Below are 21,278 nucleotides of genomic sequence, written 5' to 3'. Positions count from 1 at the left end.
TTGAACAAATTAACATCCACATTGTTACCACTATAGGAATTGAGGGTGTGCTATTTTGTGTGAGATTGCTACTCCGTTCCATGCACATCTCTTCCATCAAATCATATTCTACCCGCCCACTATAATGCGATTGTTTCCCATGCTCCACTTCTCCAATGTCCTCCTACGCATGTTCCACCATATACAGACTTGTCCTCTACTCTGCCACTTTCATCCAATTTTGCAGTAAGTCTCACTTGTCCATCTCTCCTGTTGTTGATAACCTTCATTGGTTCCCAGTGCCCCAACTCATTGCTTGTCCTTCTCCTGTTCCATTACTTGTAACAGAGGATTCAGTTGCCTTGACCCCAGACTCTGGCATTCTCTCCATAAACCCTTCTGCCTCACATCCTCATTCTCTCTCCACATCCAAAAGCCCCCCCCAAAATCTCCCTCTTCACCACCATGCATCAGGCCACCTCCTCTTCTTCTGCTTGCAAGCCATTCGGACTCGATGAGCACTTTGGGAAATTCTCTCCGTCAAAGGCACTATATAAATGCCTGTTGTTTGGCAGTGTGCTATCCTTAAACAAAGAACCCTCGTATGGCTCAAAGAAGGAAGGAAAGAGAACTAACTTGCATTTATATAACACCTTTCACATCTTCATGATGTCCCAAAGTGCTTCACAGCCAATGAAGTGCAAAATAAATTGTAATATTTAAATCCTGCATTTTAAAGTCTCTGAATTTTTTATGATTTATTGTATCCTCCAGTTTTTATTTTGTTGATCGCGTCTGTAATCTAAGATTATTTCAGTTGTTGGTACCAGATGGCATTAATGATTTATTGAAAGAATGCACGACTCTAATATCATTCCACTTAATCTCAATAGAAATAGTCTCAATATTTTTCAGCAAATGGTTTAGAATTTAATTTTAAATAAAGATTGCTACTCTATATTCAGGATAAGTACCGCAAAGTTCTTTCTCCCTTGACTTTTTAACCATTACAAGACTACATATTGATTTTACAGTCCTTTATCCCATTGACTAAGGTTGCCTGACTAACTAGGAACAGATTTACTTGCAACTCTTTAAGGTATAATCCTTATAATTTTCTATTTGTCCAGAAAAAAACACCCACACCGGTATTCATAATTTTCTTCTGGATCTTCGTGCATTTGACGTCGTTCTTTAGCCACGGGATCTGAGTGACCTGATAGAATCGTAGAATCATAGAAATTTACAGTACGGAAGGAGGCCATTTCGGCCCATCGTGTCCGCACCGGCCAACCAAGAGCTGTCCAGCCTAATCCCACTTTCCAGCTCTTGGTCCGTAGCCCTGTAGGTTACGACACTTTACGTGCACATCCAAGTATTTCTAAAATGTGGTGAGGGTTTCTGCCTCGACCACCTTTTCAGACAGTGAGTTCCAGACCCCCACCACCCTCTAGGTGAAGAAATTTCCCTTCAAATCCCCTCTAAATCTTCTACCAATTACATTAAATCTATGCTCCCTGGTTGTTGATCCCTCTGCTAAGGGAAACAGGTCATAAAAGCATAAGAAATAGGAACAGGAGTAGGTCATATGGCCCCTCGAGTCTGCTTCGCCATTCAATAAGATCATGGCTGATCTGATCATGGACTCAGCTCCACTTCCCCGCCCGCTCCCCATAACCCCTATCCCCTTATCGTTTAAGAAACTGTCTATCTCTGTCTTAAATTTATTCAATGTCCCAGCTTCCACAGCTCTCTGAGGCAGCAAATTCCACAGATTTACAACCCTCAGAGAAGAAATTTCTCCTCATCTCAGTTTTAAATGGGCGGCCCCTTATTCTAAGATCATGCCCTCTAGTTCTAGTCTTCCCATCAGTGGAAACAACCTCTCTGCATCCACCTTGTCAAGCCCCCTCATAATCTTATATGTTTCGATAAGATCACCTCTCATTCTTCTGAATTCCAATGAGTAGAGGCCCAACTTACTCAACCTTTCCTCATAAATTAACCCCCTCATCTCCAGAATCAACCTACTGAACCTTCTCTGAACTGCCTCCAAAGCAAGTATATCCTTTTGTAAATATGGAAACCAAAACTGCACGCAATATTCCAGGTGTGGCCTCACCAATACCCTGTATAACTAGCAAGACTTCCCTGCTTTTATACTCCATCCCCTTTGCAATGAAGGCCAAGATTCCATTGGCCTTTCTGATCACTTGCTGTACCTGCATACTATACTTTTGTGTTTCATGCACAGGTACCCCCAGGTCCCGCTGTACTGCAGCACTTTGCAATCTTTCTCCATTTAAATAATAACTTGCTCTTTGATTTTTTTTTCTGCCAAAATGCATGACCTCACACTTTCCAACATTATATTCCATCTGCCAAATTTTTGCCCACTCACTTAGCAGATTTTTTGTGTCCTCCTCACACATTGCTTTTCCTCCCATCTTTGTATCGTCAGCGTTACACTCGGTCCCTTGTTCCAAGTCATTAATATAGATTGTAAATAGTTGGGGTCCCAGCACTGATCCCTGCAGCACCCCACTAGTTACTGATTGCCAACCAGAGAATGAATCATTTATCCCGACTCTCTGTTTTCTGTTGTTTAGCCAATCCTCTATCCTTGCTAATATATTACTCCCAACCCCATGAACGTTTATCTTGTGCAGTAACCTTTTATGTGACCATGTCAAATGCCTTCTGAAAGTCCAAATACATCACATCCACTGGTTCCCCTTTATCCACCCTGTTCGTTACATCCTCAAAAGAACTCCAGCAAATTTGTCAAACATGACTTCCCTTTCATAAATCCACGCTGACTCTGCCTGACTGAATTTGCTTTTCCAAATGTCCTGCTACTGCTTCTTTAATAATGGACTCCCAACATTTTCCCAATCACAGATGTTAGGCTAACTGGTCTATAGTTTCCTGCTTTTTGTCTGCCTCCTTTTTTTAAATAGGAGTGTTACATTTGCAGTTTTCCAATCTGCTGGGACCTCACCAGAATCCAGGGAATTTTGGTCCTTCCTAGCCACTCTATCCAGGCCCCTCATAATTTTATACACCTCAAATCAGGTCTCTCATCAGCTTCCTCTGTTCCAAAGAAAACAAACCCAGCCTATCCAATCTTTCCTCATAGCTAAAATTCTCCAGTCCAGGCAACATCCTCGAAAATTTCCTCTGTACCCTCTCCAGTGCAATCACATCTTTCCTGGGATGTGGTGACCAGAACTGCACACAGTACTCCAGCTGCGGCCTAACTAATATTTTATACAGTTCAAACATAACGTCCCTACTCTTGCCTTTATCAGCCGAGACATAGAATACAAGTATTCCATATGTCTTCTTAACCACTTTATCTACCTGGCTACCTTCAAGGATCTGTGGAAATGCACTCTAAGGTCCCTTTGTTCATCTACACTTCTCAGTGTCCTACATTTCATGTTAGTAGATGCTTAAGAAGCTGCTGAGCACTTTAGTGAAGTTATGTTTCAGTCAGAGACTTTTGATTTGCAAGTCAGATGTCATTAGTCAGATCAAGGTATCGTTTTAATTTTTCTGGTAAGAGTTGATTGGTTGAGACCTTTACTGCTTCAGGTACATCTTCTCATCAATACTTCTTCAAGTCAGGCATCTAACTGCAAGAATCTGCAAACATTACTGTGGATCCCTTTGAAGAATAAACATATTTAATCTTTTCATTATCTACCCTTGTTGCACAATTTCCAGAAATGCAATGCTTGGGACAGCATGAGTGGGAATGGATAAAGGTGGCCCAAGAGTGCACAGTTTGCTCGGTCACAATAGTAGGGAATGGTTCGGGTTTACAGGTGGGACTGGGAGTGAGCCATGGTGTAGAAGAAACACCAGTGATTGATAGAATACTCACCCACCCAAACTGTTAGTGAAAACATGGGCCCTGACTACTGTGGACAACATTTAACTTCGTGACACTCTCAAATCAACTTCATCCACTGGCAGGACATCATGAGAGTGACACATTTAACAGTACCTCTGCATTAGGCCGAGACTCATGCTGGCATTTGTGGGCATTCCGATTTCTCCATTACGCTCAACTGCTATTACTATAAGAAACTGGCTTGACTTTTCCCACTGACAAACTAAGTTTCTGTGTTTTTTTTAATCTCTTTCCTCAGCCCATTCTAGTGTTTCCAACATTTTTACTCAGATTTACATTGCTGCTGCCATACCATGCTTCTCCACATCTATTGAGTGGTGGAGCTGGTATATAAGGAAGAGCAGTGCTGGGGTCCTGTAACTGCATACTGAGGGCTCCACCATTTCTGGTGTTCTACAGGGAGTGTTCAAGGTAGATGATCAGATTAACGTAATCACATTAGATTGCCATCCACTGATGTTACAGGAACATGTCATAGGAAAAGCGCCACCACAATTGCAGGCATTTTTACGAGCAGATTGATAGAAAGATATATATATAGGTTGTTTCAATGGGATGTACCTTTATAGATACACAATCTTTTGTGATTTTTTTTTTCAATGCAATGTGCTATAACGATTTTCTTTTATATATCATCTTTAATGTAGTAAAACACATCAAGGAGCATGATCGGACAAAATTTGACATCACATGAGATATTAGGATAGGTGAGATCGATTTTAAGGCGCACCTTGAAGGAGACGAGAAAGGTGAAGTGATTTAGGGAGGGAATTAGAGCTTTGCATCTACACAGCTGAAGGCATGGCTGCCAATGGAGAGGTGATGGAAATCAAGGATGCACAAGGGGGCAGAATTGGAGAAATGCAGATATCTTGGCGGATTGTAGGGCTGGAGGAACGAGGCCATGGAGGGATTTGAAAACAAGGATGGAAATTTTAAAATCGAGGCGCTGCTGGACCAGGAGCCAATGTAGGTTAGTGAGCACAGGGGTGATGGGTGAGCGGGACTTGTTGCGAGTTGGGACACTGGGAGAGAGCACAGGGGTGATGGGTGAGCGGGACTAGGTTAGGACACGGGGCAGCGAGCACAGGGGTGATGGGTGAGCGGGACTAGGTGCGAGTTAGGACACAGGGCAGCAAGCACAGAGGGTGATGGGTGAGCAGGACTTGGTGCGAGTTGGGACACAGGCAGCCGAGTTTTGGATCACCTCTACGTAAGGTAGAATGTGGGAAGCCAGCCAGGAGTGTGTTGGAATAGTCGAGTCTAGAGGTAAAAAAGGCATGGATGAGGGTTTCGGTTCTTGAGGGCAAGTTGATTTGATGTGTTGTCTTCGCTCCATTATTTACTGAGTTAGATTTGCACAGCAGTGAAATTAAACAAACCGTATGCTTTTTAGTGATGCTGTGATAATTTAAATGGGAATTGAAATGCTTTAAGTGTTCCAAAGTACCTTGCATTATTTTGAGAGCTGCTAATTTAAGGTAGCTGCTATCATATTAAGCCAATTGTTGAACTTCTGTCTCTGTGGCCGGATAGCTCCAGAAACGGGACCCCGAATTGCCATTCAAAAGGCAAACTTCGAATTACAGGCCTGACTGTGCCAGTAGTAGTGTTGTACTGTAAGTGTGGCAGCCTGACTGGAGGCACAGAGATAACAGCTTCAGTGGGAGAGGGTGACAGCATTTTGAAAGTTTAGCAAGGAAAATAACTAAGAAATTCAGTAAGATAAATTCAGTGGCATTTACTTCAAATACAAGAGTAAATTCAACTGAAGTATTTTATAACTTTCACAGGCTAATGCAGCTAAAGTAAACCGAGAACTGAGAATTTAAATGCAAGGTTTCTTGCAGATTATGTAGTGGAGCCTGTTGAGTTTTTATTCGAGTTTTTAAATCTATCATACTCTTTTATGCTTCCGTCCCGGTGATGCGTGTGACTAAAGGTTACTGAGTGAAAATTGATACGGCTTTGCTTTTGAAGCCATTGTACAGACAATGTATTTTAACTCTTCATTATAAACTGAAGTATTGCAGACTTGTTGCTTCGTTTGAATGCAGTGTTTGTGCTTCTCTGCTCAAAGGGTTAAGGATGTTTGGCACATCAGATGATGAATATCTGATCCATTGTTTTATTTTTCTACACTTTTTACTTTTTCTGGAAGCATAAAGTTCTGCTAACCAATACAAGCTGTTTATTTTCTAATGCTGAAAGTCTCTTGCTCTTACTAACGCCTCTTTATCCTTTTCTGTACGTTTTGCTTGCTTGCATTGTAAGGACGTAAACATAAAAAGTCTAAAAAGTATTTTAAGAAATCTGCAAGAGCACGTACCAAAGGTATGTATGAATATTTATGTATTTTATGATGCACTTTCAATTTTATCCTTCATTTATTTTGCTCTTATTTCAAAGCTTCAAGAACCACTGTTGACCTGCATTCTTAAGAAATATTGTTGTGTAGAAAATATGATTTAGTTTACTGCTTTTCAGTCACGTCTTGTAAGTTCTGTTAATTTATGAATTTGTCTTAGTGCAGTGGTGGCCCCTTCATCATAAGAGTGGCTCCATGTGAAGTATAACTCATTTAAATTGTAGGTGTATGTGTAAGGCTGAACCAAATCATAGAGCAGGTCAAGCTTATTAATCGGGCAGCTGGAGGGAAAAATTCATTTCAGTTGATTTTGGACCGTAATGCAATTTAAAAGAAACAGCACTGATATAACTGCGGAAGGAGTAGGTTGACATTTGGAGGAAATAAAGTAGAATTGCAAAACTTTACCAGGAATCTATATGTTATTCATTATCAAGTGCTTACATGCGTTAGGATTTATGACCACGCATATTGTACACTATTTGTTGGAGAGAGTCATCTCCATGGGTTCAGTAGGCTTTCTTATTCCACACTCGTGCTGTTTACGTAAATTGCTGTATTTCCAGCACTTGCTAATCCAAAAGAATATATTTCCTATTTTGCTTCTGGTTGTGAGCTGCATCTGAAATTTGCAATCTGATGCATGCTTAAAAATTCTACAGCCTGTGTCCAGTGGCTAAATTGAATAAACATTTGCAGAAAATGTCATGCGAGTGAGTCAACATGGGAGTGACTGCGTGGAGCATTTTTTCCATTTGAGTATTTTCTGTGTGCTCCACAATGGCAGAGATTGCTCATAATCTTCAAAAATAGAAGCCTAGGAGAACATCGGGTCAAGTCTGCAACATATGCACGTAGAAATCTTCATTCCTCGTACACGAAGGATCTCTCGTTATGCTGATTTAAAAGCCTTGCATTTAGGCAGGCATCAGGTTTATTCCTGTTGCCTTTCCCAACAGAATATTTTCTATTTTACATTGTATTTTTTCACCATTTTACACATTCAGTAGTCTGCCATGGGAGGGAGGAGGTGGGGGGCATCTGTGGGGTTATTTTGAACATGTGCCATGTCACACAGTGCAGCCTCACATTTTGGGGAAGACTAGTTTTGGCGATGCAGATGGATTGGTGGCAAATCCCCAGTACAAGTGGAAGCTACTGCTCTTCCTGTAAAGAAGTTAAAACTCATTTACATATCCTGGCGGATAGTTGCAAGCAGCAGGAACACTCCAGATGCAGTTGGATTTGTACAAGCATGCGGGATTTAGTATGTGCACATGGCAATGGTACATGTTGGTCTGCTGGAGGGAAGCCTGGTTGGGGCCAATGTGGATAACTTGATCTGGTTCTGTGTTGGCTGCAGGCATGAATGTTTAGACCACCGATGTCGGGACAATTTCGAAGTGACTTTGCTGGTTTATGTTGCTCGACATCTGCTGATGCAACGACTGACATAGCTCCCTTCTCGGCGAAGAGCCTTGGTGAAGAGCGAGTTGGGGTGGTGTTGGAATGCCAAGCACCAGTGAAGAATCTGTATAGTCCTCAATGTGGCAGACTTGGGCAGAATCAGTTTATTTCCCAGACTCTCTCTCATCGCTCCAGGGAACTACTGGAGCAGAATATTCTCGCCAATCTGTAGGGACTCCGTTTCAAGAAATCTGCTGCCACCTTCCTTCATTCTATGCTGCCATATTATACACATCCTTGCCTAACCCCACTGTGGGAGGGTCTTGGGTAGGGGATCTGCATCCAGTCAGTGCATGGTGAATGATGACATAATTTGAGATTTGTGCACTGCAGAATTATAGAATCACAGAAATTTACAGCACAGAAGGAGGCCATTTTGGCCCATCGTGTCCGCGCCGGCCGACCAAGAGCTACCCAGGCTAATCCCACTTTCCAGCTCTCTGTCCATAGCCCTGTAGGTTACGGCACTTCAAGCGCACATCCAAGTATTTTTTTAAATGTGAGGCTTTCTGCCTCAACCACTCTTTCAGGCAGTGAGTTCCAGACCCCCACCACCCTCTGGGTAAAGAAATTTCCCCTCATATCTCCTCAATACCTCCCTCCAATTACTTTATGTCTGCCAAGGGAAACAGGTCCTTCCTATCCACTCTATCCAGGCCCCTCATAATTTTATACACCTCTGTCAGGTCTCCCCTCAGCCTCCTCTGTTCTAAAGAAAACAGACCCAGCATCTCCAATCTTTCCTCACAGCCAAAATTCTCCAGTCCATGCAACATTCTTGTAAATCCCCTCTGCATCCTTTCCAGTACGATCATATCTTTCCTGTAATGTGGTGACCAGAACTGCATGCAGTACTCTAGCTGTGGCCTAACCAGTGTATTATACAGTTCAAGCATAATCTCCTTACTCTTGCCTTTATTAGTCAAGGCATAGAATACAAGTATTCCATATGCCGCCTTAACCACCTTATCTACCTGGCCTGCTACCTTGAGGGATCTGTGAACCTGCACTCCAAGGTTCCTTTGTTCCTCTACACTTCTCAGTGTCGTACCATTTAATGTGTATTCTCCTGCCTTGTTAGACCTCCCCAAATGCATTACCTCAAACTTACTTATCCGGATTGATTTTGCCACTGTTCTGCCCACCTGACCAGTTCATTGATATCTTCCTGCAGTCCGCAGCTTTGAGGGCATGCTTTCTACATGCATGCATCCCTTCACGATTCAAGCGAACACTTTCAATGGTATGGTTCAAGGACCCCTGAAAAAGGAAATTACTGATGCAGAAATTGGCAAACATCTTTTGACCAAATTTTGAAGCGCATAAAAAACAGCATGTTGGTTCATTGCAGTCTCTAAATTTGGTGCGTATTCTGCCTGAAGGGGTGTTCAAAGTCTGTTGAACATTGAGATGGTCATTCCCCTAACTCCAGTTGACATGATTGATTCGTGCTCCTGCCCTTGATGCTGACCTTTGATACTCTGGTGCTTTCCTTTGCATCTCACAGCTTGAGTTATTGGCCATTTGGAGCCGAGTATACATGCACCATTCTGCATCCCACACAAAGATGTGCTAACCCAGATGAATGAGTAAATATGGTGTCGTGACCTGCAAAAATGTTAATTAAAGGTCTGGCCTTTGAGGTGTCGCATCTAGGGCAACAAGGGATTTAGCAAGTAGTATGGTGGGCAATGTTTTAACAACTTGAGGGGATTTTGCAGGTTTTCCCAGATGATAAATGTCTTAAATTCTCTCGGAAAACATGTCACAGTTAATTTTTGTTTTCCAGCGTCTTGGCGAGTGAGGCAGCGGTGAGGTGCCGAGTTGAAAAGCATGGCCTTTTTGCCCCTCAAGTTGTCCTGATCTGGGACTGGAACTGAGTTTCAAGTGTCTAATACCAGAACCATGGAACTTGTGGTTTTGATCTCTTGTTTTGAACTGTTGGCGTGCTGTGCTGTAGTCGGGTTGTTGAATTTCCAGCATGGTTGTCAGACCCAGCACCTGAAGGAGACATAAACCGACTTTGCTGCAGACCGTTTACTGTTTTATTAATGTAACTTTGAGTTAAGTTTTATTTATCTCGACAGGTTACTGTTCAAGTTCATCCACATTCACATACATTCAATTTAGTAATAGGCAACTTTGAATTGAGAGAGGGATGGTAGCTGTTGGAAACTAATGAACAGGTGATCTTTCTTCGTGTATTCACAACCTAGCTTCACATACAGTTTGCATGAAGAGGTGCCTCTTGAAAAGAACGGACGCATTTGCTGCTTACACTGGGAAAGGAAGGACAGCTTGGCTCAGCAGAGCTCTCAAAGGGGATACTTTTCTTTTGCATTGAACCTGTTTTAATGTTTTGAGGTGGATTAACTGGCCAAAGAATTAGCTTGATAATCTATGTACCAGCACATGTGGCACATAGTCGGGTACTTAAGACTGAAAATCAGTAGAACTGTTAGGCTGTTCATGTTACCCTGTTATCTGTAACACCAGTGCTGTGTTGTGTTAGTAACATTTCTGCATTCAACTAATTCACCTATTTAGTACAAAGAATTACTTCATATTATCAGTGTGGTATCTCCAAATCAAACTATTGAGAAATGTACTGCTAAAGTGCAGACACAGTTTCCACAGTGATGCATACTTGAGCCCAGAGCCCTTGGAGGAAAGTTAGCAAGGACTACGGTTTCGGGACACCCAAGTATGTTTTGGAATAGTGCTCGAATTTAACCAGTTAGAACTTTGCAACTTAGCAGCATAGAGCAATGGGAACAAGGGTTATCTGCAACCAAGAAGGAAAGATCTGAGGTGCCTTGTGATGGGACTATGTCGTCGGGCCTATGAATGAGGCAGACTGACTGACGGCTCAATGGTGAACTTAGCTGGAGTATTACAGAATTGCTTGGTTGAGGTATTGGGTCACTGAATTTGTCGCAGAAGATTGATGCAGTTCCATTCAGCTGTTGTAAGTATATTAGTTTCCCAAATAGGATGAGCACTAGCTGTTCATCAGACAGTTGTGTTTGAGCATCTGGACAGACGGCAGGTACTAGGAAATGCTTCAGAGTGGCCTGGTGAGCAACACAAATTGTGGGAGTGCACTGCCACTTGCTTTCCTCACCACAGTATGGACCCAGACCGTGGTGGTTCCACCACAGTATGGACCCAGACCGTGTAGGAGCAACTGCTTCCCCTTTCAGCTATACCACTGATGTCTGCCTTCAGCCTGGTGGAAGGACCTCTGCAGGACAGCTTGGGACCTGTCAGCCAACATGATGTTCAGAATGTTGATATCCACAGTCGTGTCTCCGGACTACTCCTCGTCTGTCAATGGTTCACACTTTTTATATTTAGTAGAATTTCTAAATGAGGGTGACAGCTGTTTTTATTTATTCCTGCTTCAGATAAACCAAAAGAAGAGAAAAAGGATACCTTTGGGGAAAAGCTTGCAACACAGATTATTAAAAATCTGCAAGTCAAAATAACAAGCATTCATGTGAGATATGAAGATGCTGTAAGTCAATTTTTATTTACCTGAAAGTTTTACTTCATTTATTTAGCTTTTTTATATAAATGGTGCTTAGATGTTGGGAGTGCATAGCCACAATGTAGGGTTGGTGCATAGTATAGAAGGACAGGAAAACTGTTCTTGTGTGACTTTAAGATCCATTGCCATTATTGAAGATAAGTAAATAGTTAATTATTTGCGATGATTTGTAACTCTAGAATTTTATTTTTCAGATCACAGACTCCTCGAGGCCTATCTCTGTTGGTGTTACATTAGGGGAACTTAGTTTACTGGTAATGCACTTAAAAACAAAACTGTTAAAATATTAAGGCAAAGTTTGTTTCATTGCAAAGTGATGCTAAAGACATAATTTGATTGTGATGAAGTATTTTACATAAGAACAGAAGAAATAGGGGCAGGAGTAGGCCTTTTGGCCCCTTGAGCCTGATGATCTGATCTTGATCTGAACTCCACTTCCTGGGTCCAAGTTTCCACAAGAAAAAAAACGGGTGCCCCTCCGAGCTGGGCGCCCGTTTTTCGCGCCTAAAACGGCGCCTATAAAAAATCCTCGGTATTCTCCACCTACTTACAGGTCCTGTGGCCCTCGGCGCAGCCAGCACGAGCTGTGGGGGGGCGGAGCCAGGTCCCTGCGCTGAAAACAGTGCCGGGACCTCTGCACATGCGCGCTACAGTCGGCACGCAAGTGCAGTAGCTCCAGGCGCCGAACTGTGTGGGAGAGGCCCGAAGCACGCAGCCCCTAGCCCTGGCCCAATGGCCTCACTGGGGCTGCGTGAATGAGGCTCCTCCCACGGCCATCTCCTGCTCCCCGCCCGACCAGACCCGACACTCGCTCCCCGGCCGACCCGAGCCCCCCCCCCCCCCCCCGACCCGAGACCCGCTGCCCCCCCCCCCCGGCCCCGAGACCTGCTCCCCCTCCCCCCCCCCGGCCCCGAGACCTGCTCCCCCTCCCCCCCCCGGCCCCGAGACCTGCTCCCCCTCCCCCCCCCGACCAGAGACCCGACACCCGCTTACCCCCGACAACCCCCGCCCCGACCCAAGACCCCCACCCCCCCCGACTGACCCGACCCGACCCGCGCTCCTGTTCCCCGACCCTCCCCCCCACTCTCCCCCTCCCCGTGCCCCCCCCCCCGCTCTCTCTCCTCCCCCCCCCCGCTCTCCCCCGCTCTCTCTCCTCCCCCCCCCGCTCTCTCTTCCCCCCCGCTCTCTCTTCCCCCCCCGCTCTCTCTTCCCCCCCCGCTCTCTCTTCCCCCCCCCGCTCTCTCTTCCCCCCCCCGCTCTCTCTTCCCCCCCGCTCTCTCTTCCCCCCCCGCTCTCTCTTCCCCCCCCGCTCTCTCTTCCCCCCCCGCTCTCTCTTCCCCCCCCGCTCTCTCTTCCCCCCCCGCTCTCTCTTCCCCCCCCGCTCTCTCTTCCCCCCCCGCTCTCTCTTCCCCCCCCGCTCTCTCTTCCCCCCCCGCTCTCTCTTCCCCCCCCGCTCTCTCTTCCCCCCCCGCTCTCTCTTCCCCCCCCGCTCTCTCTTCCCCCCCCGCTCTCTCTTCCCCCCCCGCTCTCTCTTCCCCCCCCGCTCTCTCTTCCCCCCCCGCTCTCTCTTCCCCCCCCGCTCTCTCTTCCCCCCCCGCTCTCTCTTCCCCCCCCGCTCTCTCTTCCCCCCCCGCTCTCTCTTCCCCCCCCGCTCTCTCTTCCCCCCCCGCTCTCTCTTCCCCCCCCGCTCTCTCTTCCCCCCCCGCTCTCTCTTCCCCCCCCGCTCTCTCTTCCCCCCCCGCTCTCTCTTCCCCCCCCGCTCTCTCTTCCCCCCCCGCTCTCTCTTCCCCCCCCGCTCTCTCTTCCCCCCCCGCTCTCTCTTCCCCCCCCCGCTCTCTCTTCCCCCCCCGCTCTCTCTTCCCCCCCCGCTCTCTCTTCCCCCCCCGCTCTCTCTTCCCCCCCTCTCTCTTCCCCCGCTCTTCCCCCCCCCGCTCTCTCTTCCCCCCCCGCTCTCTCTTCCCCCCCCGCTCTCTCTTCCCCCCCCCGCTCTCTCTTCCCCCCCCGCTCTCTCTTCCCCCCCCGCTCTCTCTTCCCCCCCCGCTCTCTCTTCCCCCCCGCTCTCTCTTCCCCCCCCGCTCTCTTCCCCCCCCGCTCTCTCTTCCCCCCCCGCTCTCTCTTCCCCCCCGCTCTCTCTTCCCCCCCCGCTCTCTCTTCCCCCCCGCTCTCTCTTCCCCCCCCGCTCTCTCTTCCCCCCCCGCTCTCTCTTCCCCCCCCGCTCTCTCTTCCCCCCCCGCTCTCTCTTCCCCCCCCGCTCTCTCTTCCCCCCCCGCTCTCTCTTCCCCCCCCGCTCTCTCTTCCCCCCCCGCTCTCTCTTCCCCCCCCGCTCTCTCTTCCCCCCCCGCTCTCTCTTCCCCCCCCGCTCTCTCTTCCCCCCCCGCTCTCTCTTCCCCCCCCGCTCTCTCTTCCCCCCCCGCTCTCTCTTCCCCCCCCGCTCTCTCTTCCCCCCCCGCTCTCTCTTCCCCCCCCGCTCTCTCTTCCCCCCCCGCTCTCTCTTCCCCCCCCGCTCTCTCTTCCCCCCCCGCTCTCTCTTCCCCCCCCGCTCTCTCTTCCCCCCCCGCTCTCTCTTCCCCCCCCGCTCTCTCTTCCCCCCCCGCTCTCTCTTCCCCCCCCGCTCTCTCTTCCCCCCCCGCTCTCTCTTCCCCCCCCGCTCTCTCTTCCCCCCCCGCTCTCTCTTCCCCCCCCGCTCTCTCTTCCCCCCCCGCTCTCTCTTCCCCCCCCCGCTCTCTCTTCCCCCCCCGCTCTCTCTTCCCCCCCCGCTCTCTCTTTCCCCCCCCCTCTCTCTTTCCCCCCCCCCCGCTCTTTCCCTCCCCCCCCGCTCTCTCTTTTCCCCCCCCCCCCCCGCTCTCTCTTTCCCCCCCCCCCCCCGCTCTCTCTTTCCCCCCCCCCCCCCTCCCTCCCCCTCGCTCTTTCCGCTCTCTCTCTCGCTCTCTCCCTCCCTCTCAGCGGCACGAACGGCTGCAGAATTCTCCCTGGCTGAAGCACTTTCACACAGGTAGGAAGATGGTTTATTTAATCTTTTCTTGGCTTATAAATGTTTATTCAGGTTGGATTTATTTGTATAATATTTGTAGAAGTATAAATAAGGATTTATTGTCGAATTTAATGAGTTCCCTCCCCCCTCCCCCCCCCCCACCTCGTTCTGGACGCCTAATTTGTAACCTGCGCCTGATTTTTTAATGTGTAGAACAGGTTTTTTCAGTTCTACAAAAATCCTCTCTGGCTCCATTCTGCTTTAGTTTGGAGTACATTTTCACTGTGGAAACTTTCAAATCAGGCGTCAGTGGCTGGACACGCCCCCTTTTGAAGAAAAAATTCTGTTCTAAACTAGAACTGTTCTACCTGACTAGAACTGCAGAAAAAAAAATGTGGAGAATTGCGATTTCTAAAATAGTCCGTTCTCCACCAGTTGCTCCTAAAAATCAGGCGCGAATCATGTGGAAACTTGGGCCCCCTATTTCTCATCTACATGTTGCTCCTTGTAGCCATCATCAGTTTCCACATGTACGCTGATGACACCCAACCCTACCTCGCCACCACTTCTCTCGACCTCTCCGCGCTCTCTAAATTGTCAGACTGATTGTCCAACATCCAGTTCTGGGTGAACAGAAATTTTCTCTCAATTAAATATTGGGAAGACCGAAGCCATTGTTTTCGGTCCCCGCCATAAACTCCGTTCCCCAGCCACTGACTCCATCCCTCTCCCCAACTTCTGTCTGAGGCTGAACCACACTGTTTGCAACCTTGGCCTCATATTTGACCCCGAAATGAGCTTCCGTCCACACATCCGCAGCATAACTAAGACCGCCTATTTCCACCTCCATAACATCACCCGTCTCCGCCCTTGCCCCAGCTCATCCGCTGCTGAAGCCCTCATCCGTGCCATTGTTAGCTATAAACTTGACTATTCCAACGCACTCCTGGCTGGCCTTCCACATTCTACACTACCTAAACTAGAGATGATCCAAAACCTGGCTGCTTGTTTCCTAACTCACATCAAGTCCTGCTCACCCATCACTCCCTGTGCTCACTGACCTACATTGGCTCCTCGTTAAGCAATGCTTCAATTTCAAAATTCTCATCCTTGTTTACAAATCCCTCCATGGCCTCACCCCTCCCTATCTCTGTAATCTCCTCCAGCCCCACAACCCCCCCGCGATATCTACGCTCCTCTAATTCTGCCCTCTTGAGCATCCCTGATTATAATCGCTCAACCATTGGTGGCCGTGCCTTTTGTTGCCTAGACCCCAAGCTCTGGAACTCCCTGCCTAAACCTCTCCGTGTCTCTGCCTCTCTTTCCTCCTTCAAGACGCTCCTTAAAACAAAAGCTTGGTCAAAGAAGATAATGGTTAGGCCATAGTTAAAAGCACTCTTACAGTTTGCAGTTTTGGGTGCCCCATTGTACAAAGAACAATGCCATAGACAGCGCACAGCGTAGATTCACCAGGGTGACTCCAGGAGTGGGAAATTATAGTTACGAGGCAGCCGTGACATAGGAGAAATGAGGAACGATCTCCTCTGTTGAGGGAGTTGATAACGAAGGATCATCAGTTTGAAATTCACTCAACTGTTGCTTGCCATGCTGGTTCATCAGAACATGATAACGTCTGGTTCAGCTTCAGCCACAGCATTCAGGGAATGTGATGTCAATAATTGATTTGATTGCTTCACATGGTATGCTGATGGTCTAAAAACCATGGGGAGAACCTGTTCCTTCCCAATGCCTGTAAACTTTGAAACTCCTCACCATCCACAGCCTTCCCTTCCTCCTATTCTGTACGGATCTTCAAAACTCAAACTTGGCCTCATTGAGCAATTACTGCTCGATTTGTTGTGGTGCCTTAAACCTTGGCTGCTCTTCAATATTAAAAAAAAATGCCTTTTTATCTGAGTAGAAGCCAGCACTTAAAGTGTACAGAGGAGGAAAGGATGACTTACACTTTACTTATTGGCGCTCTTGACGTCTGAATGCTGAATCGTTTCAGGCCGGATATTTGTCGGTTTGCAGTTGGAGCTTATTTATTAATTATCAGTAACCGCAAACCTCCAGATGGCAGGTAGGAAATTATTGCAATAATGTAGACCAGGAATTAAGTTCACATTTAACAGATCAAATGAGCAACAAAAGAACTACGGGCAGAAGCAGACATCTGACAAATTGTTAATCTTAAATATTTAGAAGCACAAGCTGTTCCTATAATAAGCCTTTATAATGAGTGTAATCCGGTTTGGTTGTCAATGTTACACGATTAAAACGAGAGCCATGATCCATAGTCATCAGTTACTGGAAAGCAAAATGCAACCCGAGGAGGTGGAGTTGATTCAGATTTAAAAAAAAAGGTTTTCAAAATTTAAATTTTGGTTAACGCTTATTTCAAGTTGCATTTATACTGATCTTTTCAGAAGCTTACTATAAATGAATTTGCATGCAGCAGAGCGGAGGTTAATGCGTACTGAAGCTTCTCGACAGATGAAGGCACCTTTAAATCCCCCAAAATTGCTAATTTACTTATAGCTGTGCGAGGTTTGATGGGCTCCAATTATGAGGTGGGGAAACCCCTCGTTTAATAGCAATTTGGAATCCTCTTCTCAAGTGCACAATTTTCAGCTGTGTGTGTGTTGTGTGTTGGCATATGCACAAATAAAATACATTCAAAATTTTAGCTGACTTTTACTATAAACTAAACCTGACCGAAAATAATCATTGCTACAATCACCAAATGGAAGGTAAGAGCCATCATCATCATAGGCAGTCCCTCGAATCGAGGGTGACTTGCTACCACATCAACAAGGTCACAGGTGTTTCAATGATGGACCTAAAATTCCAAGTCCGAACTAAATCTGGAAGGGTGGAAGATGCCTGTGTGTGGATTTTTTTACGTGGGGTGGCCATTTCACACCAGCCACCACACGGGCTTGACAGAGCCAGGTCTTGATCCAGTGGCAAGGGTTAATCAAGACGATTGGAGACCAGCTCTGCTGCACGGGCCTAGTGCGTGCTCACATCGCAGTGTGGGCTGGTCCGTGCTGCCCCTGGGCCCTCGCCTCTCCTGGGCCCCGATCACGTCCCTGTACAATCTCTCGCCGCTCCTTCGCCCCGACCTCGCCGCTCCTGCTGAATCTGCCCACGCTCCAATCACCGACCTGGACCTGGATGACGTCCCTTTTCACTGCCGTTACACTCCTGCTCCAGCACGTGCTGCGCCGCCATGCTGCTCCTTCCGCTCCCCGGCCTGCTCCAATGGTGCTCGTAGGACAGGGGCCGCTCAGAAGGTAAGAGCAGTTGTACTGTGGTGGGTGAGGGCCAATCCTAGTGGTGAAAGTGATGCTATTGAATACTAGGACCTGACTCCAAAGCTGCCAAAGAAATCTCTCTCTCATCTATTTGGTACTCAATTAGTGGAAAACTTCCACTTTTTGTAAACTGCTGTTAGTGCATAAATGAAAGATTTGAAAATGTAATATTTTAAAAATCAGGACACACTCTGTGTATGCTAATATAAAATCAGAAAATGATGGCAATGCACAGTAGGTCAGGGTGAATGAAAAGTTTATGCTCAAAAGGTTAACCTAGCATTTTGTTTGCTTTCTGGATACGGGCAATGATGGCATGACCGTATTTGTTGCCCCATTACAGTGTGGCGGGCCTTCTCTGAAATGCTGTAGTCCTTATGCTGTTGGGCAGGGAATTTCAGGATACTAACCCAGTGATAATGAAGGAGCAGCATTACATGTCCAAACCAGAATGGTATATGACTTGGAAGGGGTGCTTGGAGATGGTGTTTCCAAGATATTGCTGCCCTTGTCCTTCTTGGCTGTACAACTAACAGAGGAAGGAAGTAATCTTGGTGAGTTGCTACAGTGCTTGCTGGAGACCGCACATTCTGAAGCTACAGTGTGCTGGTACGGGAGTGTGCAAATATTCATTATAGTGGTGTGCGGAGCCAATCAAAATATAACTGCTCGGTCCTGGGTGATCTTGAGCTACTTCAGTGTTACTGCAACTGCACACATCCAGGCGAGTGGTGATTATTCCGTTGTACTCCTGACTTGATCTTTCGAGTTCGGAAGTGAACTTTGTTTTTCAGTATTTTCAGTTTTCCAGTGTTTGCAGTTATGGTTTCACTTTAAATATGAGCATTAATATGTGCAAGTTGTTTGTAAGCTGCGATTGTCCTTTCATCAATAAATATTTACACCTGAAGTTTGGTCTGTAGTTATTAAACGTGCACTAACACTACAAATGAAGTGTTGGACCAAACAAATTTTGCTTCCCACTGATTTTACATAACATAAGAACATTAAAAATAGGAGCAGGAGTAGGCCATACGGCCCCACGAGCCTGCTCCGCCATTCAATAAGATCATATCTGATCATGGACTCAGCTCCACTTCCCTTCCCGCTCCCCATAACCCCTTATTCCCTTATCGCTCAAAAATCAGTCTATCTTCTGCCTTAAATATATTCAATGACCCAGCCTCCACAGCTCTCTGGGGCAGAGAATTCCACAGATTTACAACCCTCAGAGAAGAAATTCCTCCTCATCTCAGTTTTAAATGGGCGACCCCTTATTCTGAGACTACGTCCCCTAGTCTTAGTTTCGATTATGAGTGGAAATATCCTCTCTGCATCCACCTTGTCGAGCCCCCTCATTAGCTTGTATGTTTTGATAAGATCACCTCTCATTCTTCTGAATTCCAATGAGTAGAGGCCCAACCTAGTCAACCTTTCCTCATAAGTCAACCCCCTCATCCCCGGAATCAACCGAGTGAACCTTCTCTGAACAGCCTCCAATGCAAGTATATCCTTTCTTAAATATGCAAACCAAAACTGTACGCAGTACTCCAGGTGTGGCCTCACCAATACCCTGTACAGTTGTAGCAGGACTTCTCTGCTTTTATACTCTATCCCCCTTGCAATAAAGGCCAAGATTTCATTTGCCTTCCTGATTACTTGCTGTACCTGCATACTAACTTTTTGTGTTTCATGCACAAGGACCCCCAGGTCCCTCTGTACTGGAGCACGTTGCAATTTTTCTCCATTTAAATTATAAATTGTTTTTCTATTTTTGCTGCTATAATGTAAATACAGCCACAGTCTGGTGTTGCGACCTGATGTGACACTGGAATAAAGCGCTGTGACATGAAGAAGGACTCCACTTTGCAGCAAGTTCACATTATATTGATGCTCCACAAGTTTAATGTGTGTGTGAAGCTGAAACCACTTCACCTGATGCTGAACTTGGCTGAGTGCATCATTTACTACAAAAAAATCCTGCTGCCTTGCTCATTTATACCAGTAAAGGCAAGATATCTTTACTTTGTGTGTTGAACATCACGCTGCCTCTAATTCTGAGTGCTGCAACACTGCAGAAAGCTTCTGTTTGGTGATGTAACGTGATTTACTAAGTGCTCTTTAACGGGGCATTTGTGCTTTTGCTGTAGTTAGCGGTACTTGATTGCTGGGGTAGAATGGAAAGACTTGCATTTATAGAGCGCCTTTCACAACCACCGGACGTCTGAGCGGTTGGACAACCTATTTTCTCCAACGATTTTCCACTGTTCCATAATTTAATTTCTTAATATAAATTAGTAATGGGATAGAGGAAGAGAGTGAATGCTGCTGGTCTTGTGTGGCAATAACAAAATAAGCCACTTCGTTCAAACTGTAAGAATCTAAATACTTGGTGTGCTGGTTTGATCACTTAAGATAAAATCTTACTTGCTTGAAAGTAACTGACTTGAACATTCTTTGATTGTAGGTCAAAGCATGATTAGCAGTATAACCCGAGTGGAAATCTATAGATTAGCCGTGTTGTTTGCCACGTTATTAGAAATTTATCTTTTCTCACAGTACTGTAGTAAGGGAGTAAAGGGTTATGGGGAGCGGGCGGGGAAGTGGAGCTGAGTCCATGATCAGATCAGCCATGGTCGTATTAAATGGCGGAGCAGGCTCGAGGGGCCAAATGGCCTACTCTTGCTCCTATTTCTTATGTTCTTCCAAGTTTCTGTCTTGAGTTCACTACATTGTTGCTTTCAAAATACTGTGAATCAAAATGCCAAAATCAAATGTAAATATACATCTGTGCAAATAGCCGATAAATATATTATTTACCATCCACTTTTATTTCTAGACAGCGGATGAAAACTGGACACCATGTATACTGAGCGACACTGTAAAAATCATCTACAAGGTATTTAGTTGTCACATTAAATTGAGAAAGCCTGATGAAACTATGATTGACTAATTTGTGACTGTTGTGGATGTGTACATCTGGTGTTTGAAATGTCAAGAGGCTTGTTACGAAAATTAAGGCACATGGTATTAATGGCAATATAGCTGTATGAATACAGAGGAGAGGCGGACAGGAAGCTAAGATTATAGGAACAGTTCAGATTGGCAGGATGTGGTGTGGCTTGGAGTTTAACATTTATACAAATTATTTGGATGTAATTGCAGTGAATTATATTGAAGCTTGCTGATGACGTCAAATTAGTGGTCATAGTAACTGCCTAGAAGGATACGGAAGGTGGCAAATGACTTGGGTAGGTAGAGTGCGCAAATAAGTAGCAGGTGCAAAGTACAGGTGCAGCATCCAAAATCCAGAGTTCCGCAATCCAGACTGATCGGTGGCAGGGTGGTCCGGAATCCGGACCCGCTGACCTCAGGGTCCCACCTCTGCCTGACCTCGGGCCTCGCCAAACCGCCCCTCACCTTGCTCGCCGCCGCTGCCCTTGCCTCGCCGCCTCTGACCTTACCTTGGGGCCTCCTCAGCGGGCCCGCCCAGACAGCTCCTCATCGACGGGGCCTGCCCGGACAGGTCCTCATCGACGGGGCCACGCCCGACGACCTCATTGATGGGGCCCGCTCGGACAGCTCCTCATCGACAGGGCCACGCCCGACGACCTCATTGATGGGGCCCGCTCGGACAGCTCCTCATCGACGGGGCCACGCCCGATGACCTCATTGATGGGGCCCGCTCGGACAGCTCCTCATCG

General features: G+C 46.5%; 1 protein-coding gene across 2 annotated transcripts in view; it reads left to right on the top strand.

Annotated features, from left to right (window-relative positions):
• Nucleotides 1-21,278, top strand: part of vps13c (vacuolar protein sorting 13 homolog C) — a 385,292-nt gene that overhangs the window by 71,375 nt on the left and 292,639 nt on the right. For both annotated transcript variants that reach the window (XM_070865206.1, XM_070865205.1), the window contains 3 exons: nt 11,141-11,250; nt 11,478-11,537; nt 20,414-20,473. In XM_070865206.1, coding sequence (XP_070721307.1) covers nt 11,141-11,250; nt 11,478-11,537; nt 20,414-20,473 — 230 coding nt within the window. The remainder of the gene's footprint in view (nt 1-11,140; nt 11,251-11,477; nt 11,538-20,413; nt 20,474-21,278) is intronic.

The sequence above is a fragment of the Pristiophorus japonicus genome, chromosome 21 (assembly GCF_044704955.1).
Source record: "Pristiophorus japonicus isolate sPriJap1 chromosome 21, sPriJap1.hap1, whole genome shotgun sequence".
Taxonomy (NCBI): Eukaryota; Metazoa; Chordata; class Chondrichthyes; family Pristiophoridae; genus Pristiophorus; species Pristiophorus japonicus.
The sequence above is the reverse complement of the archived record's forward strand: the minus strand, read 5'-3'. Positions and strand labels throughout refer to the sequence as shown.